The sequence below is a fragment of the Buteo buteo genome, chromosome 7 (genome assembly GCF_964188355.1).
Source record: "Buteo buteo chromosome 7, bButBut1.hap1.1, whole genome shotgun sequence".
NCBI classification, from domain to species: Eukaryota; Metazoa; Chordata; class Aves; order Accipitriformes; family Accipitridae; genus Buteo; species Buteo buteo.
This window is the reverse complement of record NC_134177.1, coordinates 38,924,082-38,944,723: the sequence shown is the minus strand read 5'-3', so window position 1 is coordinate 38,944,723 and position 20,642 is coordinate 38,924,082. Positions and strand designations below refer to the sequence as shown.

Below are 20,642 nucleotides of genomic sequence, written 5' to 3'. Positions count from 1 at the left end.
TCATGTACATAATTAGCACTGCTTGGCCAGCAACATTCCTCCTACAGACACAACTCTGACAGAGGGCACACTGCGTGTTTGGAGGTGCTGGAATAGCTCGCTCTGAAGAAAACTCCAGGCCAGCACACGCCATTGCTGCAGCAACAGCTCTGTGAGCAGCTGTATTCATACCGGCACAGACAAACACTAGCATCATTTGTATGACAGCTCTCTGGTCAGCAATGGTACAGCAGGAAGAAGAGAAACCATCAGTTTTCAGTGATATGTTGAACATATTTTATTCTTCACATTCATCCTTAATTGTACAAAACCCACCAAGTAGGGCAAGGCAATTCTGGACCATAATGTCAGAGAACTTGATCTGGGCTGCAACATAAATACACGTCCCCAAATACAAGTAAGAATCCTCATTCTCCCATTCTGCAAATTCAAAGTTGCTTACTCTCCATATCTGTTGTGAAGATATATTTGGGTATTGCTGGCTAGAGCAGTGCTGTGGAATACCCACACTTGAAGACAAGTTTCCTAGCCTGACCTACTGACATTTGACAAAGCTTTTAAGGTCTTCAAGGAATTTAATGTACTCCTGGTGCTCCAATGCGGTGCTGAGCTCTATTAACTCATCAGCAAACGTGTTGTCCACTCCTCGATCAGCCAGGAAATCCATTAAGTGATCGTACAGAGCCTGGAAGCAATGAACAGGAAACTTCCTTAGCAGAGTGCACCTGGGTAGGGGTTGCTTTTAAAATGTCTCATGGCAGCTGACATTTCTTTCTGCCAGGAAGATCAGGCCCACCTCCCACAGGAAACCAGGCAGATCCCCATCCCCTTCTTGGCAGGCCTGGCCTTGGGTGTAACATTTGGAGGGAAGGAGCCATGGAACAGGTCATCCAAACTTGGTCATGTAAACCCAAACCCAACAAATACAAATGAGCTGCACCCTGAGGATGATCAACTGACTATCAGAGTCAGCAGGTAAAGTCTCGCAAAGATTACATGTGCCAAGCTCTGCCTGTACCCCTCTATATAAAGCTACAGCCTTGGTGGTGAATTGTTTTAACACTCTGGAAATGGTGGTATCGGATGTAAAAGATTTACTCTTTCAAACAAGTATTTACAATCATCAGCTTTTTTTTTTCTTTTTAATCCTGCTTCACTGTTGCAACTCCAGCATATGTTAACGCTTGTGGGTTCCCCCCTTGCTCCTCAGGTGAACAGATTCGTTATTACTGCGTAATGCAGTAATGCTAATACCTGTCATGTGTTTCTTGGTTTGGGGGAGTTTTTTTGCTTGTGTTTTTTTTTTAAACAAACCAATATTACTGAGCAAATGATTCATTTTGGACTTCTGTAATCTGAGCAGATCACAAATCGTATGCATTTTTAATTAATTTTCTGTCTCAAGTCATAGAGGGGGGAAAAAAAAGCCATGTGGGATGTTCCAGAGCACGCTAACCAATTTTAACATGCTTCCCAAAGAGAGATACACTCTAGGAATAAAGTTTTAAAAGCTTTTAAAAGCCTGGCATTGAGAACAAATAAGCAGATGCCAGATTCTTGGGCATACTAGTTTTATAGTACTAGTCAGTACTATAAAAACATACCTGGAGAACCCAGAAAACAGAGACATCTACACATCGCATCTGATAAGCTACATTGTTAAACACACAGATCAAAAGATGTTTGAGCAAGTGTCAAAGCATCTCTAAAATGCAATATAGCTGCTGGGAAATCAACTTAATAAAGCCTGGAACAGAGCAAGTTTCGATGTCTCAGTCTCCGACTGCCAGTAATGCCACGAGCACTGCACGACTGCTGGGACCGTGTAATAATCCTCCGTTTGCAGAACCACTATCTCATGGCAAGCTGGGGCTTAGCAGGGGAATCCCCCATCCCAGGCATCTGGAACAGGACTCATTCATAACTCAGAAGCAAACAGACAGCCAGGCAAGATACGCTGAAGTGCCCTCCGCAGCCTACGGCCATGCTAGCAACACTTACCCAGTCAAGGGAATCCGTGTTGAGGGTGTAGTTGGTGTCCTTCCAATCTGATTCTCCAGTGGGCTGAAAACTGACCTCCCGAATTGTAAAAATATCACTTTCTTCCTCTCCCTCATGTCCAACCTGAAACAGGAAATGAGATGCAAGACGTACAATTAGCTCTAATCACTCGGCACCTTCAGCCATCTCATCCCAAAGCTAGGAATACTGCACTGCAGGCAAATCCCCAAGACCGGTACTAAAGCTGTGCCTCTCCCCTCTCAACGCATGCCTTGAAGACAAGCACAGACATGCATGAGAACACGGGAAATCACGTCAGTCTACCAGCTCATGCTGCCAGAAGCAACCTGATGTAAGTCAGCAGCCTGGTTTTTACAAAGACATAAAAACCTCTTCTGTGTGGTTCTAAATCTGTCTTCACAAGTCTGTCTAACCTTTGTCAGTCAGGACTGGCTGCATAAATGATCTGTTTACAAAATAAACCACAAAGATCAGTCTGAAGCAAAGATCTCCATTTTATTCCTCCCGCTCTTTATTTAATCACTACTTCTCTTTGTGACACCTCACAACAATGAGATTTCTCAGTTACTGACACACTGTATTAAATCTATCTTGTTTTGGCTGTTCTGGTTTACCCCCTCAAGTTGTTGCACTGTTACAGTTAAGCCATACCTCCCTTCTCTAATGTAATTTAATAAATGGGACAATAAGCAGCTGATCAGAAACACCAGGTCAGGATGTGAGGAGTGCAATGGAACATCTCCTCCCCAATGAGCGCTCTTGGAAACACAAAGCCTTTTTTTTTGTGTGCTAAAAAAGAGCTAAGAGGAGACTGCATTTTCTGCAGATTCAGAAAACCAACAGACTATAAAGAGTAGTTAACATCCAACAGCGGCACAGTTACACTACAGTCAAGCAGGAAACGCACAGTAAGTTACAGATCAGAGTTGGCCAACAGGCAACCAGTTTGATACCTACCTCATCTTCGGGATAATGGCAGTCAAGAACAAGGGTCTGTTTTGTATCATCTTTTATTACTTCCACAACAAAGTTTGGAGTTGATGTAAGATCAGGCTAAATAAGAGAAAAGTTGCATCAGCATTGGAGTCTGAACAGGAGCCAAAGTGATGACAGTACAGCCCAGCAACACAGCCCATCCAGCACAGATTGTTCCCTGTCACCCTCTTTCTGGAGTCTCTGACCTGGCCAGGGCAACCCATGCCTCCCACAGCCTCACCAACGGCCCTTCAGCTCCTCCTCTGCTCCGTGGCTGGTCACATGGGTAATATGACAGCTGAGAGCATCTGCCACCCCCTGACAACCCAGAGAGCCTGCAGCTCACCTGGATGGGTCCCTCTGAAGGGATAGGAACTGGGACGAGACTCAACGTTGTTTTGAGAGCAGGAGCTGCTTGTGCCTGAATTCCTTTGTGGAGGAAACTTGGCAGTGCACAGAGACTGCCAAACACACGTACACGTGCACAGATCGAGTGCACTGCGCCTTCTCAGTGGACACAGGCACACCCAGGAAGGGAAGCAATGTGCAAACGTCCCCAGTATTATCCCACCCAGCTGAGTGCAATGTGCTGGAACAAACACTACCCTTCAGAAAGCGCAACTAAACTGCTACAAACAGAGCAGCTGCATTCCTGACTCGTTCGGCATCAGTGTCACTGCAGATGAAGCTGTCTGCCTCAAATTATATTGCTCATTTACAGTTTTTACTGGTATTTTGGCTAACAGTCTTATTAAATGGGAATTAAACACTTTTGACCAAAAAAACACACAAGTGGATTCATGTCAATAGCTTTGCGTTCTGTTGACGTTGTCTACCAGCATTGTGAGTTACACTAAGTACAAAAGGCAGTATTTATCGCAGGGGGTTGCGAAGGCAAGAGATACCAGATTTCCTCTCATATCTCCTCATAAAGCCCTCTCACCCTGCTCTGCCTTTCTGCTGCAGAGAGGAAGGTCACAGCCAAGTGACAGGCAACCTAGAAAAATCTGCATTTTGTGACTTAAGGCTCCCAAATATCAAGTCAGAGGGGAAAAAAGCCTTAACACTTAAGGGCAAGGCTCCAACCTCCCTCTGTGTACCCATCACTAAAGTGCACATCAAGACTAACTTACCTCCTGCTCATCAGGTTTCTGCTCTTCTTGTGTTTCATCCTCAGCTGAGGGCGGAATGCTGTTATTGATGTTGAATGTGACCGTTATCCTTCAAAAGAAACAGAAGCAGTTACTCTGAACACACTCAAAAAACACTCATCAAAATTCCTCCTATTCCTCATCAAATTTCCTCCTATTTCCTCCGCTTTTGTCATGGGGACAGCGTTACCGGTGTTGAATTCACACACCGTGAACAAGACCAGGTATTGCAGTGAAAAGTTTAAGACACACGCCTGAATGAAGCTGGCTTCCCCCAACTGCTCTCATGAGCAAGCGTTTTTCAAGTTTTACTGGACTGAACTGTTATTTTTAATGCAGGAAAACTGCAGGAAACTTTGCAACACACAGTACGGTAGCAAATTTTTGCCAAAACCCCAAAAAGCGCATTGGGCCCAAGGTGGTAAAACGAAGGGCCTCTGCAACGCCCAGTTTGCCCAGACTGGTCAGATAGCAATAAAAGCAACAGGAGCGCAAGGACAGATCTGGTGACTCGTATCTACTGGTCCTCTGGGGCACAGGGACTCGCCCAGACGAGCCCTTCCAAAGCCCGCACTTACTTCTCGCCCGCTATCTTCCGCACCAGCTTGGCCTCCGTGCCGTGCACTTCCAGCTCCCACCCCCCGGAGACCTTGGGCAGAGATTTGTGTTTCTGGATCTTCTTCTCCTCCTTGATCTCATCCGTCAGGAACTGCGCGAAGGCTTTGTCACCTGGAGGGAAAATGGCGCCGGGGGGGCGTGTGAGGGGTGTTAAGGGCCCTCGCGCTCAGAGCGGGCAGGACGAGCCCCCCCCCCGCCCCGCCCGGCCACCACGTGCTCCGCCTCGCGCCCCGCCGAGGCGGGAGCGCTCCGTCCCTCCCCCCCCCCGGGTTTCCCTCACAAACGCCCCCCCGCCCCCGCTCCCGCTCACCCTCGGTGTGGAGGCCGCCGCAGCCGCAGGAGACGCCGCCGGCCGAGCCCCGCCGCGGGCGGAGCAGCGCCGTCCGCCAGCCGCCGCCGCCCAGCTGCCAGAGGGAGCGGGCCAGCGGCGGGGCGGCGCCGGGCGGCGGCAGGAGGGCGCGGAGAGAGGAGGAGGAGAGGAGGCGGCGGGGAGGGTGGCACGGCGGCGGGCGCAGGGCGGCGGCGGCGGCGCGGAGGGCCCGGGCGAGCAGCATGGTGCGGCGGCGAGAGGGCGGCGGGGCGGGCAGAGGACACGGCCGGCCCCGGAACCGCCCGTCCGCTTCCGGAGACAGCCGGCCCCGGCGGCCCCCGCGGCGGGGAGAGCGGGGCGCGGGTTCGAGGCCCGGCCCCGGCGGCGCCCGCGGCGGGGAGAGGGGGACGCAGGTTCGAGCCCCGGCCCCGGCGGCGGAGAGAGAAGGACGCAGGTTCGAGGCCCGGCCCCGGCGGGAGGGAGCGCGCCGACGGGATCGTTCGCTGCGGTTTTAACTTAAAATTAAAAAGCAAGGACAGGAGGAGGGCGCGGGGACGCCACGTACAGAGCACCGTGAGGTGAGGCTGGAGCACCGCTGAAGGCGCAGAGGAAGCTTTAGGGATGCGGGAAAAATGCTGGCGCTTCCCTCGTGACTGCAAGCAGAAAAAGCAGCGTAGGTGGTGAAAGCTTTACACCTGTACATTGCCCCATTCTTTATTAGAATAGTCAGCTTCCCGGCAACACCCCACCAGTTTACTCAGAAAAAAGGAAAAATTATTTTTTTTGTTTTTTTTCTTCCTTTAGCAATAAATATTTTAGAGGGAAGACTGACCAAGGCAAACTGTTTCCTGGCACGAAGCATTCCCTTTGTCTAAAAGCTGGCACTATTGCCCTCTCTTGAGTAGCAGCACAAAAGGCCCAGTGCTGCTCACTGCAAAGCTGCAGGAGAGCATCGCCATCACCCCATCGCATCAAAGGACCGGGATTTTTACTCCCAGCTCCACACTGGTGTTTGAGCACTGCACCTGTAACAACGGGGTCCATTCTGCATGCGAATGCACCTTAACATCTTCAACATCTGCACGCAGACACCCCAGACTGCTTTAAAATGACGACACTCCTGCAAGAACTGAAAATGCTGGGACTTGTCCCATACGAATGTCCTGTGATCATGTCTTCCATCCACACTCCTTTTGTGTCTCACAAAACAACACCCTGGACTTGGATTTTTGCCATCACTTCTTTATTTTGGGAAAAATATACAAATTAGTTTGAAATAAACACCCATCCCCTCCCTCTTAATTTAAGAGTCTGTTTAAGACTGCCCAAACAAACTGTGCTTATGCTCCATTTTCCCCTACAGATGCAAAGTCTATAAAACCAAGAAACAGATACAATGCTTCAACAATTCCCTGCAATTTGTATAAGTAAGAACAATTGAAATAGCCGCATACTCTTGAAATATCAATCCAAAACTGCAGCTGGTCATACATACAAAAATAACAAGTCACCCCTCCCCCCCCTTTTTTTCTTTTTTTCAAACCACTAAAGAACAATATTGCAAAGAGGCACAACAAAGGGATGTGTGTGCCTTTCCACTGCACCCCTGCAGACATTCAGTATCATCCTTCCTAAGAACAGGCTGAGAGATGAGACCATTCCAGGTACACCAGGTACCTGCTTACACTCTTCGGGAGATGGCAATTTGCAGATCAGCACAAGTGACGCTCCGGTTAACAGCAGAAAAAAGAACAAAGGAGGTATTTGCCCCAGTTTTCAAAGAGAAAACCAAGGTAAGCCAATACTAGAGCCCAAAAAAAAGGCATATTACAATGTGTTGTATAACCGTTTTGCGTGTAACCAGAAAGGACAAATTATTACATGGCAAATGCAGCTTGTCCTCACAGATCACAAGCAAAGTCAGCAGCTTTCCCCAAGCAAATGGAGTGAATAAGGGCTTGCCAATAGTCAATATGACTGCAACCCTGAGCAGCCCTATTAATACGTTATAAGCTGTTTTTTACAAAAAGTTGCTATTTAAAGGATACAAGAACAATCCCATCACAGCCCATGTAAACTAACCCCATTATATTACACAATGACACTGCATGTGCAGAACAGCCTCCTCTCCCACCCTTTCAGACACCTAACCAGCTTTAGTTCAACTTGTCCAAAAATCTGTATAAATTACACTATGTCAACAGACTCTGCTGAAACTGGAAATTACCTCTCCCAGAGAGGTTATTTTAGAAGTACTTAGGATATCATTTAAAAACATTTTTTCCCCCCACCAACACACAGTGATAATGGAATAAATCCACTTTCCTTCACATTAAATTCCTGCACATTAAAGAACAAGTTTTCCCTTTAGAGTGGGACTAGTTTCTTAATTCCAGTACTTAAAAAGACGATTAGTTTGGTATTGTCACTTTTCTCCAACGGGAAACAGAGAGATGGGTAGATGCCAAGGGAATATGGAAGAAAAAACCCAAATAATAGATATTAATGGTAGATCTGTGGTTCTTGACAATGTCAAGCTCCAAACTTCTAATGGAAAACCAAAGTATAACCGGCACAGGGCTGGTGGAGGCAGAATGCGGAAGAAGCACTGGTGTCAGAGCAGAAGACACAAACATTTGATGAATCACGGATCTCTAAAGGAAGTCCAATCTCTAAACCAAATCTTCACTCTCATTTTGCTAAGTCTCCCTCAAATTGGCCTGATTAGCTGTTGTGGCTGGTGTGCCAACTCCAAAGCTAGAAGTGCACAGACAAGAGTCAGAAAAGCCAGAAGTATTTGCTGAGGAACAACATGCCCTAACAGCAAAAGGGCGAACAAAGATGATGCCAAGCATGCAGGCAGCTGGACAACCTCTCCAAGAAACCACTGCCAGCCCCTGAGGCTTAGACACAAGCAGTGAAGACCTTGTCCAAGCAGGCATTCCCACTACTGGCCTTCGTAAGGCCCCAAGACAGTGAACATGACATGCATGCAGAAAGATGTTTGATGAAGTAAAAGACAGTAGCACCTCCCTTCTAGAAATAGTAAAAAAAGGCATTTTTTCCCTGTATGTAGACATTTAAAACTTTTTTCTCCTATTTCCCCAATAAAACCTGCTAAGGATAAAAGCACAATCATCAAAAATATAAAATCTGCTCAGAAGAGCTCTTAGGATTTCATTTCCTACCTAAGCCTGTTAAACTTCAGTAAGTCTTAAAAACTGGAATCTGATACCAGCTCCCCTTTCCCCCCCCAGTATAGGTTTATCACACACACGTATACACCCACGCAAAGAGTACATACTATGTTCCCCTTTTTACAGATTAACTGTTAAACTGTTCTAAGCCTCTAAGACACTTGTGAGGCCTGGCTCTCATGGAGAAGACACTTTCCTCTACGCTTTTTACCCATTTTGCAAGGCAAAGCTCTATTTTTTTGTTTTGTAATGAATGTACGGGAGCAGTAGTCTTTTAGGGTCAGCCTAAAACCCCTGAACCTGTTGGTCCCAGACCCACAGATCAATTCTTGGCTGTTCGGAGCTTCTTGCGGAAATAGTCAGGTGCTGCATCATACAGCCAGTCTGCATCCACCACGCACAGGTCCCGCATATAGCACTTGTTGGTGTGAAGCAGCCCGTTGTAAACCACACAGGCTGGCTTGCAGTGGAAGAGCATGGAGGAGGGGTGGATGGCCACCGACTGATGAGAGTCCACGGTTCTGTACGTGCCGTCTGGCTGCAGCTCCGCGGCGTTCATGAAGAGGCTGTGAGCCAGGCAGCGGCGGATGTTTCCCGTGTCTGAGCGGGAGGACTGAATCGGTATCGATAGCTGTTCAGCAGCATAAGACACAAAAGTAAGCAAGCGTGTATATGCACCCTTGTGGGGAAACACAGCCCTATGGTAGTGGGATTCTGAGATCAGGCAATATTGTGTCAGCAATCCTGCTAGCATGGGAAATATAAAAGGACCGCTAGGAATTCAGCTCAGGTAGATGTTAGGCTAATCCAGACTAATAGCAAACAAAAGATGAGCTGCAAAATGGATCGAGATTCTCCTGGGAGTGAGTTTCAGGCCAACTAGCATTCACAGCAGGACAGGGGTGCTGAATGGCTGCTCCCATGTCACATACAGACTGCAAGCAATTCAGCAGCAGCTCCCACGCTGCGCGTTATGCTCTGTGACTGGCAGGAACAGTGCTGATGTGAAAACTGCTGTTAAATTGAATGGCTGACTCTGTGAAGAAGCCAGCCAGCATGGGCTGCTGAGGCTGATACCACTCAGTGACGCACATAGCACGCACAGTCACATCTACACTAAAGCAGCGAAACCCCTTAGGAAAAACAATCTTCTAGCCAAGAAGCCTTCCCAGAGCTCCCCTTCCCTCTTCACATCTCCTCAACCCACTGAGCGCTGCAGCTCTGAGATTTTGGAGTGCAGCTGCAGAGTTAAGAATTTTACCTGACTATTCATGGCAGACTGAAAACAAAACCACATTCTTTCACTCCTGGGACTTGGAGCACAGCAAAATCAGTTTGGGGACAAACAAAAATACAAACAGGTGAAACAGAAATACAGTATGGCATAAGTTACCTTTACACAAATGTCCCTGAGCTGAGCTCTGACGTCTGACACAAGCATCATGTTCCTGCTGTTGACAAAGTTCTCTCTGCACCATTCCTGCAGCAGAGACACCTGGAGTTAGAAGGGCCTGTTTCTTCACCCAAGAAGCATGACAGTCTTCAGATACCATGAAAAGCAGAATCCTCCAAACACCCCATCTTTCTCAGAGAAAAGATGCTAACCCAGTTCCTTGTCATATTTCTACCCCTGATTACTCCCCTGTGTCTACATTCCCTTCCACAGTGCTAAGAAACAGCATGTTGTTCTCTTCCCACTCAGAATTGCTCTGCAAGGCCACCAAGTGCTGCAAAACAGCACTCGCTGTCCCACAGGTTGTGAAAACAAATCGCCTAAAAATGACAGATGCTGCAATGAATGGGGTACACTAGTCTACAGATCTACAAATGAAACTGAGGAGTTTATAGGGTAGGATAAATCAAAATCTGCTTGTAAATATGCTCAGTGTTTCTGCAACAAATCTTGCCAAGGAGCATGTCTAGGTATTTATCAGCAAGTCTCAACACTCTCCCACTCCCTCCTGTTTCCAGCTGGAACCAGTGAAGGAAGAGACCTGGCTCTGATTACAGAACTGGCCTCATGAAGCTTTGATAACCAGTTTTGCTACAGCTTTCTGAGGAACCTTCGGCATTTGAACAGCTTTCTCCAATTACTCAATTGTAAAGGATGAGTAAGTCCTCTCTTCTCATTGCTTTGGAAGTATGCATATTGCATCAACCATGAAGGATGCAGACGTCACTCTGCTGTATGCCAAAAAAGCTCCTCACCACCACGAGCCCCCCAGAGAGCACTGGCATCCTTGGAGCATCCTACCTTGTTGCCACTGACATTTTTGAAGGCCCTGTACATGCTGAGCAGGGTAAGATGATCCCCCTCACTGGAGATGAATTTCTTCCTGACAGATTGCACTTCATCCCGCCGGGCAGGGGGATTGTAGAGGACACTGTCCACTGATAACAGCGACATGATGGTCAGGATCTCTTCTGTACAGTGGAATTTGGGGGACATGAGGATGGTCTGCAAATCACAGAACAAAACTGATTTTTGGTCGACCAAATCCACTTCAGACGGGCAGACTTTTCTGCTCACTGGCAGCCCAGGAACTTTACCAGGCATTGTTCAGGACAATTTCATAAACATTTGGGCCTAGAGATAATGGTAAATCCTCCTGTGGGCCCACCAGGCACCTTTAACAGCAACTGTCACGCTCTTTCCCGAGACTGGCCAGTTCATATACAGTACAAACATGGCAACTAAAATCAACTACAGCATGAGGCACTTCATGAAACTGCTAAACAGTGCTACCAGCAATCCCGGAAACTGCAAGGAAATTAGCCTTGTTTCAGCTTCAGAGGTGCCAGAGGAAATAAATTATCTTTTAAAAGATCTCCCTGAATTAAATAACAAATGACAAGCAAACCAGCGCACAGCTGCTGTAAATAAAGCTGTGCTTCATTAATGTATGGCAAATATACTAGTACAGCTGCAGTCACCCCAAATTCCAGACCTTGTTTAAGGAGCTTGAAAGAGAAATTACAATGTTACTGGGAAGAGTACATGAGATAAAAATTAGCTGCTTTTTCTGTAGTTTTTACTTTAGAGAACTTTGGTTCCAGTGGAAAGGCTGCCATCTTCCTTCCCAGGGGGGTTAGGACAAGCTGATCTTCCTTTCGTTCCACAGCTCCCAGCAGGTCCAGCTCCTCAATTGCTGCTTGAATGGCATCTGTCAAAACAAGGATGTTCCAGCTGTGAGGCCTCCTGGCTGGCACTGGCAGGGATGTGAAGGATGAGCTGGTACCATCACCACCTCTTTCCCCTGGTCAGAGGGACAAGTACTTTCTGTTTAGAGAAATTAGTGCCCCAAACTGTGGTTTATCCCCCTCTATCCAGTAGAACAATCACCTTTTCCAATTTAAGCAGCAAAAATGGAGGCAAAACTAAAGCTGTCATCCCTAGCTTTGAGCAGAAGCTGTGTGAGATTCTCTGTGACTTTCCTTGACAGTCAAGGCACACCTTCATGTTCTTTATGACTCAGAACTGCTCCCTGCTCTGTTTGGAAGCCAGACTCTCCAGCTCTCTGCCATAACCATAACCATGGCTGCTCTGATGAGACTGAGCACAAGCAATGAGAAGCGAATGAATCTGAGACTTCTGGACCACCAGCAGAAGATGCAGCAGAGAGAGGCTGCTCCTCTTTCACAGCCCTGACCTTCCATACTCCATCTTCTCTGGCTGGCCTGAAGACATTATTTTTAAGCAATTCCTCAGTGACTCATTTGTCATTTTTTTTTCCAAGGCTGCCTTTGTAACCACTTACCAGGAGATGGTTTGGACATGAAGTCAAAGGTGAGCACATTGGGAATTCTCAGAGCAAGGAGCTGAAGCATCACGCTGGCCAGGTTACACCTACATAGGCAGAAAAAATAACTAAGATTGTTCTCTTCTTTTTTTAATTCTTTTTTTCTTTTCTTCTACTTGTCTATAAGCTGAGATAGAGTCCTCAGATCTGTGCTGCAACTTGACAGAGACTAGTCCAATGCTGGCTAGTGAAGCCTTACTTCCTAAACCAGAAGGGGTAAGAGGCAAGTCCAAGATTTGGAGGAAAGTCAAGAGAACTATCGCCCATGTGTTTGGAGACTCAGAGCCCAACTGTCCACCCTGAGCAAATGCTTCTTAATTTTTCTGTTTAGTCTCCACAGTTCATTTTTCTTAAAAGTCAATCAGTCAGACCCTAGATCCAGTTTTGCTGCTCAGTTCTTTACACAGCTCCATCCGTAACAGTACATAAAAGAGGTGTGGCAAGAAGTATGACGGTATCAGGGTGCTGTCCTCACCTCTGTATCTCAGGTACTGTCATTTTGTCAAACTTCTCAAACTCATCCTCTGTGTAGAGCCGGTAACAGATCCCACTGTCCTCTCGCCCTGCTCTCCCTGTGCGTTGCCAAGCCTGGGCCTTCGACACCCGCTGGACTGCCAACACTTCCAGACCAATTTCTATGTATGGAAAAGCATCACTTCAGTCAATGTCTGTGTAATGCACAGCTTTGAAAAACATGTAGGATTAACAACAACAAAATCCCAGGGTGTGCCATCCAAATATTGCTCAGACTTTACTTGGTTTAGCACCCTGAAGCAAAGCTATCATGCACTGTGTCCTTGAAGAGAAGATTCATATTTGACAGATTTTTACCCCCACATGGCTGGTACTCAAAAAACCAAAAAAACAACCAAAACCCAACACCAAAACCCACACCTAAAACCTGGGATATTAATTTAGACAGTGAAGAGGGTGTTTTAAATGAGCTCTCATTGGGGCTCATAGCCTCAAATAACTTCTACAAAACTGAAAACAATCTCTGCATTGCTCCTTAGAATTCCTCACCAGGGCTGTACTTCTTTGCTTTGACCATGCCTGTGTCCACAACGTATTTTATTCCCGCAATGGTGATGGAGGTTTCTGCAATGTTGGTGGAGAGGATCACTTTGCGACAGCCCTGGAAGGAAAAGCCAGTCAAAAGCCAGCTTAGATTAGCTGCAATGAAGAAACACTGCTACTTTTGGCCAGCATGGGCCAAGCCTACATACCGTTGCAGCATGTTATGACCACATGCCATGCTTGCTACACCAGCTCTCAGAAATTAAGATAATCTCTAGCTCCTAATCAGTTTCTAAAACATGTGCTTACACTTGCAACAAAATACACCACTCAGGACAGCTGTTATCAATATGTCTTTAAACCATTTTGGTTTCATTTCTGACACAAGTACAAGATCTGAATTCTTATATATCTGCTAAATAGGTACAAAAGTGCCTGAGGCAGCACAATTTCCTTTTCTTAGGGCCCTGCCAAATATGCCCAGGTTTTTAGCTTTCTTAGTATTTAGCCCATTGACTGCTGTAGCTTTTTTGTGATATGGACATAAAATTCCTATGAAATGGGGCAAGTTTCAATTCCGCTGCCCTTTTCACTCCCCCTAACCCTTCCTTCTTTTTATGATCCCAGATGACTTATTGTATGCATCTGTTAGTACCATTACAGATGCATTGTCTTATATCACACTGGAACCATTCAGCCTAAAGACAGCGGAGACTATCACTTACTAGCAGTACATGCAGCTTTAACCCTTTAAATTCCACATGCTTCTTCCAAACACTCATGCAAGCAAACTCATCCTGTTTACCCATCACATTGCCTCACCTTGGGGGCAGCCTGAAAGACACGGAGTTGTTGAGAGTAGGGCAAAGAAGCATAAAGAGGCATCACCATCATCTGTGGGCAGCCATCAGGGAGATGCTTGGCAATGTCTCGACATGTTTTGGTCATTGCTTCAATTTCTTCCTGACCAGTCAGAAACACCAGGATGTCCTGAGAAGAGGGTGCTTCCTGGAGCCAGAGGAAAAAGCAAGTGAGAAGTTAAGATGGTTTGGATAAGGAGAGAAAACCGAGATTGTAATGAGATGTTGTCCTGACAGCAAGTCAGCAAAGCAGGTAAGGAAGAAAGAAAAGACACACATGTAGTACAAGGTATGCAACAGGCTGAAGTTCCCCATGGATTCACCAGAGGTGAAGAGTAAACTACATTTTGCAGGACTGAGTCTTAACAGGATGGAGGAGTCGCTTAAAGTCACGTGTCTATTTCATAAAAAACTGTCCAGGACATGCAAATGAGCAAGCCACCCAGGTACAAGCCAGTAAACAGAGAACTCAGGTGAGAGGAACATTTAGTTATTAGGTATGAATTGACATCAGAGAGCTTTGCTTAGCAGTCTCCTTTCAACTCTAGCCTTGATGTACAAGTCCCCAAATCCTAACAGCAGCAGCATCTTCAAAACATTAAATGCAGTTTAATTAAATGACATAACCATCTGGCAGTTTTGCATTCAAACATTTAGTCACAAAATGCCTATAAGGTGTCATTTTAATAGATTTCTACTTGCTCTGCAGTTACACTTCGACAGTAAATTAGAATCATCTTCACGTTACTGTTAGCTTATGCCTAGATTTTCCCCACATGACCCAAGGCTCTTTACAGTTGACCACTTCCAATCTTTCTTTTCACTTTTAGAATAACACTGGCATTTGTCAATCCCTCCCTTGAGCCAGTCCAATTCACTAACCCAGCATGCTCCCTAACCACCCACTTTTCCCAGAGGATGCAGTGAGCACTTCAGGGACATCTCTGATCTGGCAGCAGCAAGCTCAAGCCATCTCTTCTGCCACAGCAACCCGTGAGCCCCCCTGATCAACAATCCATGGCCCCAGAGAGGCACAAACCTGACAAGATAGCCATACCTGGTGGATTTGGAAGACTGACACCAGTGCTGCTTGGAGGTAATCACTTTGAGGCTGTTTGGTGTAAAAGACCTCAATGGGATGCTGCCTGCCTTCTAAATAGAGAACAGGAGCTCCATTAAAGTACTGGGAGAACTGGTCAACATCCATCGTAGCTGACATGATGACCACCTTCAATATGAGCAGAAAATGAGTTAGCATGCAGTTTCTATCCAGCAGGACACTTACCAGTCTGGACTAGCCAAAAGTCAGCTTTCTGAGACTGAGATACGGGCTCAGAACAGCAAAAAGCACACAAGGTTTGGGACAGAAGAGAGTGATCTTTCCTTGTTAAAGCCATCAGCTTTGGTATCACACAAGCGTAACGCGTCGGTATGATAAAATGAGCAAAGACGTGCTAAAATTCTTTTCTGACAAAAGTATTTGTTTTCTTAACAAAGAGAGCCGAGTACCCACGAAGCCAGGCTGTAGAATGGTCCGTTGAACAAGGCTGTGCTAGGACCCTACCAGTCCCCTACGTGCCTCCCCCATCAAAACCAACGTGCTTCCACACACTTCATTATGTATTCACGTAAATTCATTACATGTCCACCCAACACACACGTGCAACCTCCTTCCCCAGTGTGAGCATGTCATAGAGCTGTCGTATCAGGGAGAGAGCTCCTGTATCCAGGGTGCTCTCAGCAACAGTACCAAAACTTCTCCCAACAATGCGTCTAGTCTGTAGCTCACACCCAAAAGGCTCTTATGAAAAAAGGCAGCATGAAGGTGACCAGATACCTTGTTCAGACGTGTCATATCAGGCCCACACATAGTAAGTTGGCCACCCTTAACTATTCAGATTTAAAGGGACTTTTTAGGAACAGAAAAATAGTCAAGGCTGAAATTTCAAACACTTCAGCAAACCCCAGGAGATACTCATAGCACTCAGAGTCCAAGCCCCATCCCTTGCCCTTCGTTTCCATCCTAGATGCACATACTTTTAGTGGCAGTTTGCCCAGTTCCTTTCGTTTCTTTTGAGCAGCTTTCACCACTCCAAAGAGTACATCAGTATGGATTGTCCTCTCGTGGGCTTCATCCAGGATGACAACGCTGTACTTCCGCAGCATAGGGTCCCCAATAGCTTCGCGAAGCAGCATTCCATCTGTTAAAAACTTGATTCTCGTTTCACCAGATGTAAGATCGTCAAAGCGTACAGTGTAGCCAACCTACAGAAGTGAACATTACAGAAAGTACAAGCACAAAGTTACTGGCATTTCTCGTTGCCATCGTACCATGAGGAAGGACTACAAAGCACTCTGGTCAATGCATCAGACAGAGCCAAGGAGGCTCTGGAAAGGGTAACAGTGTATTTGCAGTCTGTGAGCAGTTAATCTTGCAAATCTAATAATCCACCCAAAGGATGCTCTCAACACTGTATCCCAATTGGCTTTTTCCCAACTAGAAGTTTATCGCAAATGCTCCAAGTTTCCTTTCCTTCCTCCCCTGCTAGAAAGTACTCCATGCTCTCCAAAGTTTTTACATAGGGGGAAGTCTTTCTCCTCCACTTTTCTCCTGCAGATTCACAGATCTCCACAGATTCAGCATTCTGCTCTCCTTGACAGTGACTTTTGACACAGGGAGCAATGGAAGAGAGCACAACATTTTTGTTTTATTCATTAATGAGTATTTTTTTCAAATGGAGGAACACAGACAATAATCAAGAAGTAAAATACCACAGAGAGTGTCAAACATGGCCCACCCCAAGCCACAGAAGCAGGTAAACAGCCATTTTTTTCTATTCAGGCATATTATTAAATGAAGAGTACCTATTACCCCTGTGGCTGTTTTTTATCTTACCCATTAAGCCCTGATACAGCCCCATCAATGCTGCAGTACTAAACCAAATCTCTAAAGACTCTGTAAAGCACCTACCAGTTTCCCCAGCTCTGTCTTCTTCTCGTCCGAGACTCTGGTAGCTAAGGCTATAGCTGCTACTCTGCGAGGCTGGGTCACAGCAATGATGCCTTGGCGACCAATTCCCGCTTCGTAGAGGTACTGAGGGATCTGAGTGGTCTTCCCTGAGCCCGTTTCTCCTAAGGAAGATCAAGGGAATAGTTTTTCCCTTTTATAGCATCTTCAAATGAAAGGTCCCAACCCATTTTTTTATGTTAACTTTTAACCATATTTCAGGATGGGGAGGCTGAAGACAGGAAGAGGTTCGACAGCTGGCCCAAAGTCACACCATAAAGCAGCGGCAGGCCAGAGACAGACCCCAACGCCTTGCTCTAGTTGCTAGACCACTCCTCTACAAAACTCCTTTCCCCCAGGTTCTCTCCAGCCACACTCTGCTTTAGAAACACATTCCAGCCTGTCTAGGTATGAAGCATTTGGTGTGTAACACAGCCAACATAAGAAGATAACCATGCAGAGCAAGGAATAGACATCAGTTTGGGTTTATGCATATATTCACACTATGCACTAGGAAGTTTCAAAGTAAAGCTGTAAGCAAATTAAAGCTTTTGTGACAACAGCAAGTAGCAAGTTAAGGTTTGAGGCTCTCTTAGAGGAGCACTCAGGGCACCAACAAGCCAGCAAGTCCTTCTCTGTGCCTTCCGGAAATCAGAGATGGTCCTTTCAGGCTCAGGCGAATGTATTCTCTGTCTGTACTGCACTAGCACACAAGATAACAAACACTATCCCATTTCCCCCCAGGTGTATTGCCACCACGAACTCTGTGTAGACCCCTCTACCAAAGATGCGATACAGACAACTACCATCAACACCACAGCATCAGCAGCAAAAAGTGTAACTTACTGGGCACACTATAATGTCGCACAAATCGTAGTGCTTAGAGGCACCGCAAGTGAAACCGTCTGAAGTGCAATGTGCATGGAAAAGCAGAGAATGTTTTCAACATCACTGTCGTTTTCCTGCACATTTTATTACAGTTTAAAACACACCTGTGACTCAAATCAGATCCCCTTCAGCTTTCTACTGGCCTGTTACAAGAATTGCTCTATGTGAAAGAGCGTGAGGCTCTGGAAAACAGTGCCCTGTACTCTCAATCCTTGCAAGACAGCAACAGCACAGAGCACACCGGGGAGTGAGGTGAGAACTGACAAGAGAAGGAAGAAGAAGCATGAGAAATTCAGAAGGATGGCCACCAAGCAGAGAATTGGAAATCCAAATTGTAAGCACTGCAGCTGCAGACTGGAAATCATGGGTGAGCTTTTTTACCTCACTCCACAGCTGCAAAATTCTAAGTGGCATATTATACTGTATATTTAGCAAGCAATAATGACGATCTCAGGATTGTAGAGAGGAAAGGGGATAAATGCAGTCATGCCTATCAGCTACCACGACTGATTTTTTTTTAAATGTTCGCTTATAGGAGTGAAATACAAAGCATTTCTCATTTAATTCTAATAAACACTGAGTCTTTAGACTTCCAGGTGGGAAGCTGTACGTCTTCAGCTCCTGAAAGTCAGACAAACAGCTTATTAGTTTGGCCTCAAAGGAAACCTAATAAAACTAGCGAACGTCCCTGAAAATTTAGCTGAGGAGATCCTTTTTCCAAAGAGTAGGGGGTTGCCATTTGGCTTTAAGTTGACTGAACTCCAGGCAGACGGCGAAACAAGAGAGAAATACTTTTGCCGTCTCCCTAAAAACCAAGCCACCAGCCGCCTCCGCCAGTCGAAACCCACGAACGGCAACATTGATAATTTACCACGTTTCACGTTTAGGCCCAAACCGTTCCTCCTCACAGGCCGCGCCGTTCCCCGCCGCCCGCCTCCCCCGCGCTGAGCCCCTCTTCAGCGGGCGGCCGCGGCGACGCTCCCCGGGCCGAGGGGGGGGCCCGGACCCGCCCGGCCGGGCCGTGGCGCTGAGGAACCCCGCCGCCCACCCCCGCCCCGGCCCTCACCGATGAGGACGGCGCTGTCGAGGCCGCGGAGCTGGCTCAGCAACGGCTCCCGCGCCTGGAAGATGGGCAGGCCGCGACGCTGCGAGCCGGCGGGCGGCGGCTGCCGGCGCGGCGCGGGGGAGCCGTGCGGCATGGCGGGGCGCGGGGGCCGCACCGCCGCCTTGGGCCGCTTGGCCGGGGGCGCCTCGCCGCCGTGCCGCATCGCCCCGCCGACCGCCGACCACCGCCGCCGCCGCCGATCGCGTCGCCCGGGATACGGCTGCCGCCTGGCGAACCGCCGCGGCGTCATCGCGCCGCCTCGGCGTTCTCGCGCCGCCGCCGCCGCCCCACCCACGTGACTCGCCGGCCGGAGCGGGGCGCTATGGGAGATGTAGTCCGGGGACTGGCCGCAGAGGGGGCAGGGCCCGCGGCCTGCTCCGGCCTCTCTCCCGGCAGGGGAGCCCGCAGAATAAGAAGGGCAGAGAGCCGGCTGGCAGGTAACATCTCGGGGACCCGCGGCCTTCCCACGTACCGTTCGCCGGCACTAATAATCTCCGACATCAGACACGGCCGATGACGCGCTCTCCCAGGAGGACTCTGGTACTTGGTGGGACACGCTGCCCGGGAACGGTTTCGTGGTTAGGTGGTGACCTGCCAGTAATAGTCCATTTTGTCCTGGGGTGCAAGCAAGCAACACTTCAAGGTTAATCCCAGATACGGATACCACGGCACTTCCCCGTAAAGAGGGGGGTACAATCTTAAATACCCCACCAGAGTGGAAGGAAGCGTGCGAGGAAAGGAGCTTTGGAAGAGCAAGGATGGACGAGCCGTCTTATCACAACACGACTTAGAACAGGAGGTCATCCTCAGGAAGGGGCACATCACCTAGCCCGCTTCACACTGGGGATTCACATGTACAGAAGGTTTTACCCCAGCCACAGGGCTGGCTGTCTTTTTGTTTCATCCCCACTCCCTAACTTCCCACTGGCAAACTACTAGGAGGCTCTTAAACACTCAGCTGAAAACACCACCACCACTACCACCACCACAACACAAAAACCCAAGAAACAAAACCCAAAAGGGATTCCTGTCTCACAAGCTACCTTGAAGCAACATTGTCCAAAACATTTTTAGTACTCCTAGCAAGTAAGATTTAAAGTTGTTTTGAAAAAAAAAAATCTCCCTTAAATTTTCATAACCTTTAACAGATAAAATGCAGATACAAATGGACTCACCGATTTTGTTTATCAGAATCTAATACAATGCTTGTGGACAAAGCATTTCCCTGTGAGATCCCAACACATTCATCTCCTGGACTACAAAACAAGTTAAAAACCTGTAGCCAGTTTATAAGAACAGCAAAATCTGAGACTAATCAAGATGATCACATATGTGTCAAGGGTGAGTCTATCCTCCCAAATTTAGGAGGAAGATGCAGTTTCAACAATATCTCTTTTTATCTATTACGATATAATCAATAAAGAGTTACCCAGTACAGTCCATAGCATCTTATGAATGACTGAACATGACGAGCTGAACTGTGCTCTGAATTCCTTATGTGGCTCCTCATACAGATATTTATAATCAACATAACTTCAAGCTAAATCCCATTCAGTGTCACTGACCTGTGTTGGACACTCAGTTCTCCCACAACAAGCTTCATACACAGACCACGAATGGAACATCTTGAGCAGACAATCCTGTTTCCTAGCAGTTCTGAGAAACACTGGTGGGAAAAGCTTGCATTAATGC

At 47.2% G+C, this 20,642-nt stretch overlaps 2 protein-coding genes across 2 annotated transcripts; both read right to left on the bottom strand.

The window, feature by feature from the left end:
* Positions 1-252: 252 nt before the first annotated feature.
* On the bottom strand, positions 253-5,368 carry C1QBP (complement C1q binding protein). Its single transcript, XM_075032497.1, has 6 exons — positions 5,077-5,368; positions 4,727-4,877; positions 4,131-4,218; positions 2,980-3,075; positions 2,002-2,124; positions 253-685 (listed from the first exon to the last, which is right to left on the bottom strand). The coding sequence occupies exons 1-6, from the start codon at positions 5,318-5,320 to the stop codon at positions 536-538; spliced, it is 852 nt and encodes a 283-aa protein (XP_074888598.1). The 5' UTR covers positions 5,321-5,368; the 3' UTR covers positions 253-535.
* A 911-nt stretch (positions 5,369-6,279) lies between these two features.
* On the bottom strand, positions 6,280-19,231 carry DHX33 (DEAH-box helicase 33). Its single transcript, XM_075032496.1, has 12 exons — positions 18,912-19,231; positions 16,922-17,082; positions 15,988-16,215; positions 15,008-15,178; positions 13,913-14,098; positions 13,097-13,208; positions 12,549-12,708; positions 12,032-12,120; positions 11,310-11,437; positions 10,528-10,731; positions 9,667-9,753; positions 6,280-8,904 (listed from the first exon to the last, which is right to left on the bottom strand). Exons 1-12 carry the CDS (start codon positions 19,198-19,200, stop codon positions 8,596-8,598), a joined length of 2,124 nt encoding a protein of 707 aa, XP_074888597.1. The 5' UTR covers positions 19,201-19,231; the 3' UTR covers positions 6,280-8,595.
* Positions 19,232-20,642: the final 1,411 nt, after the last annotated feature.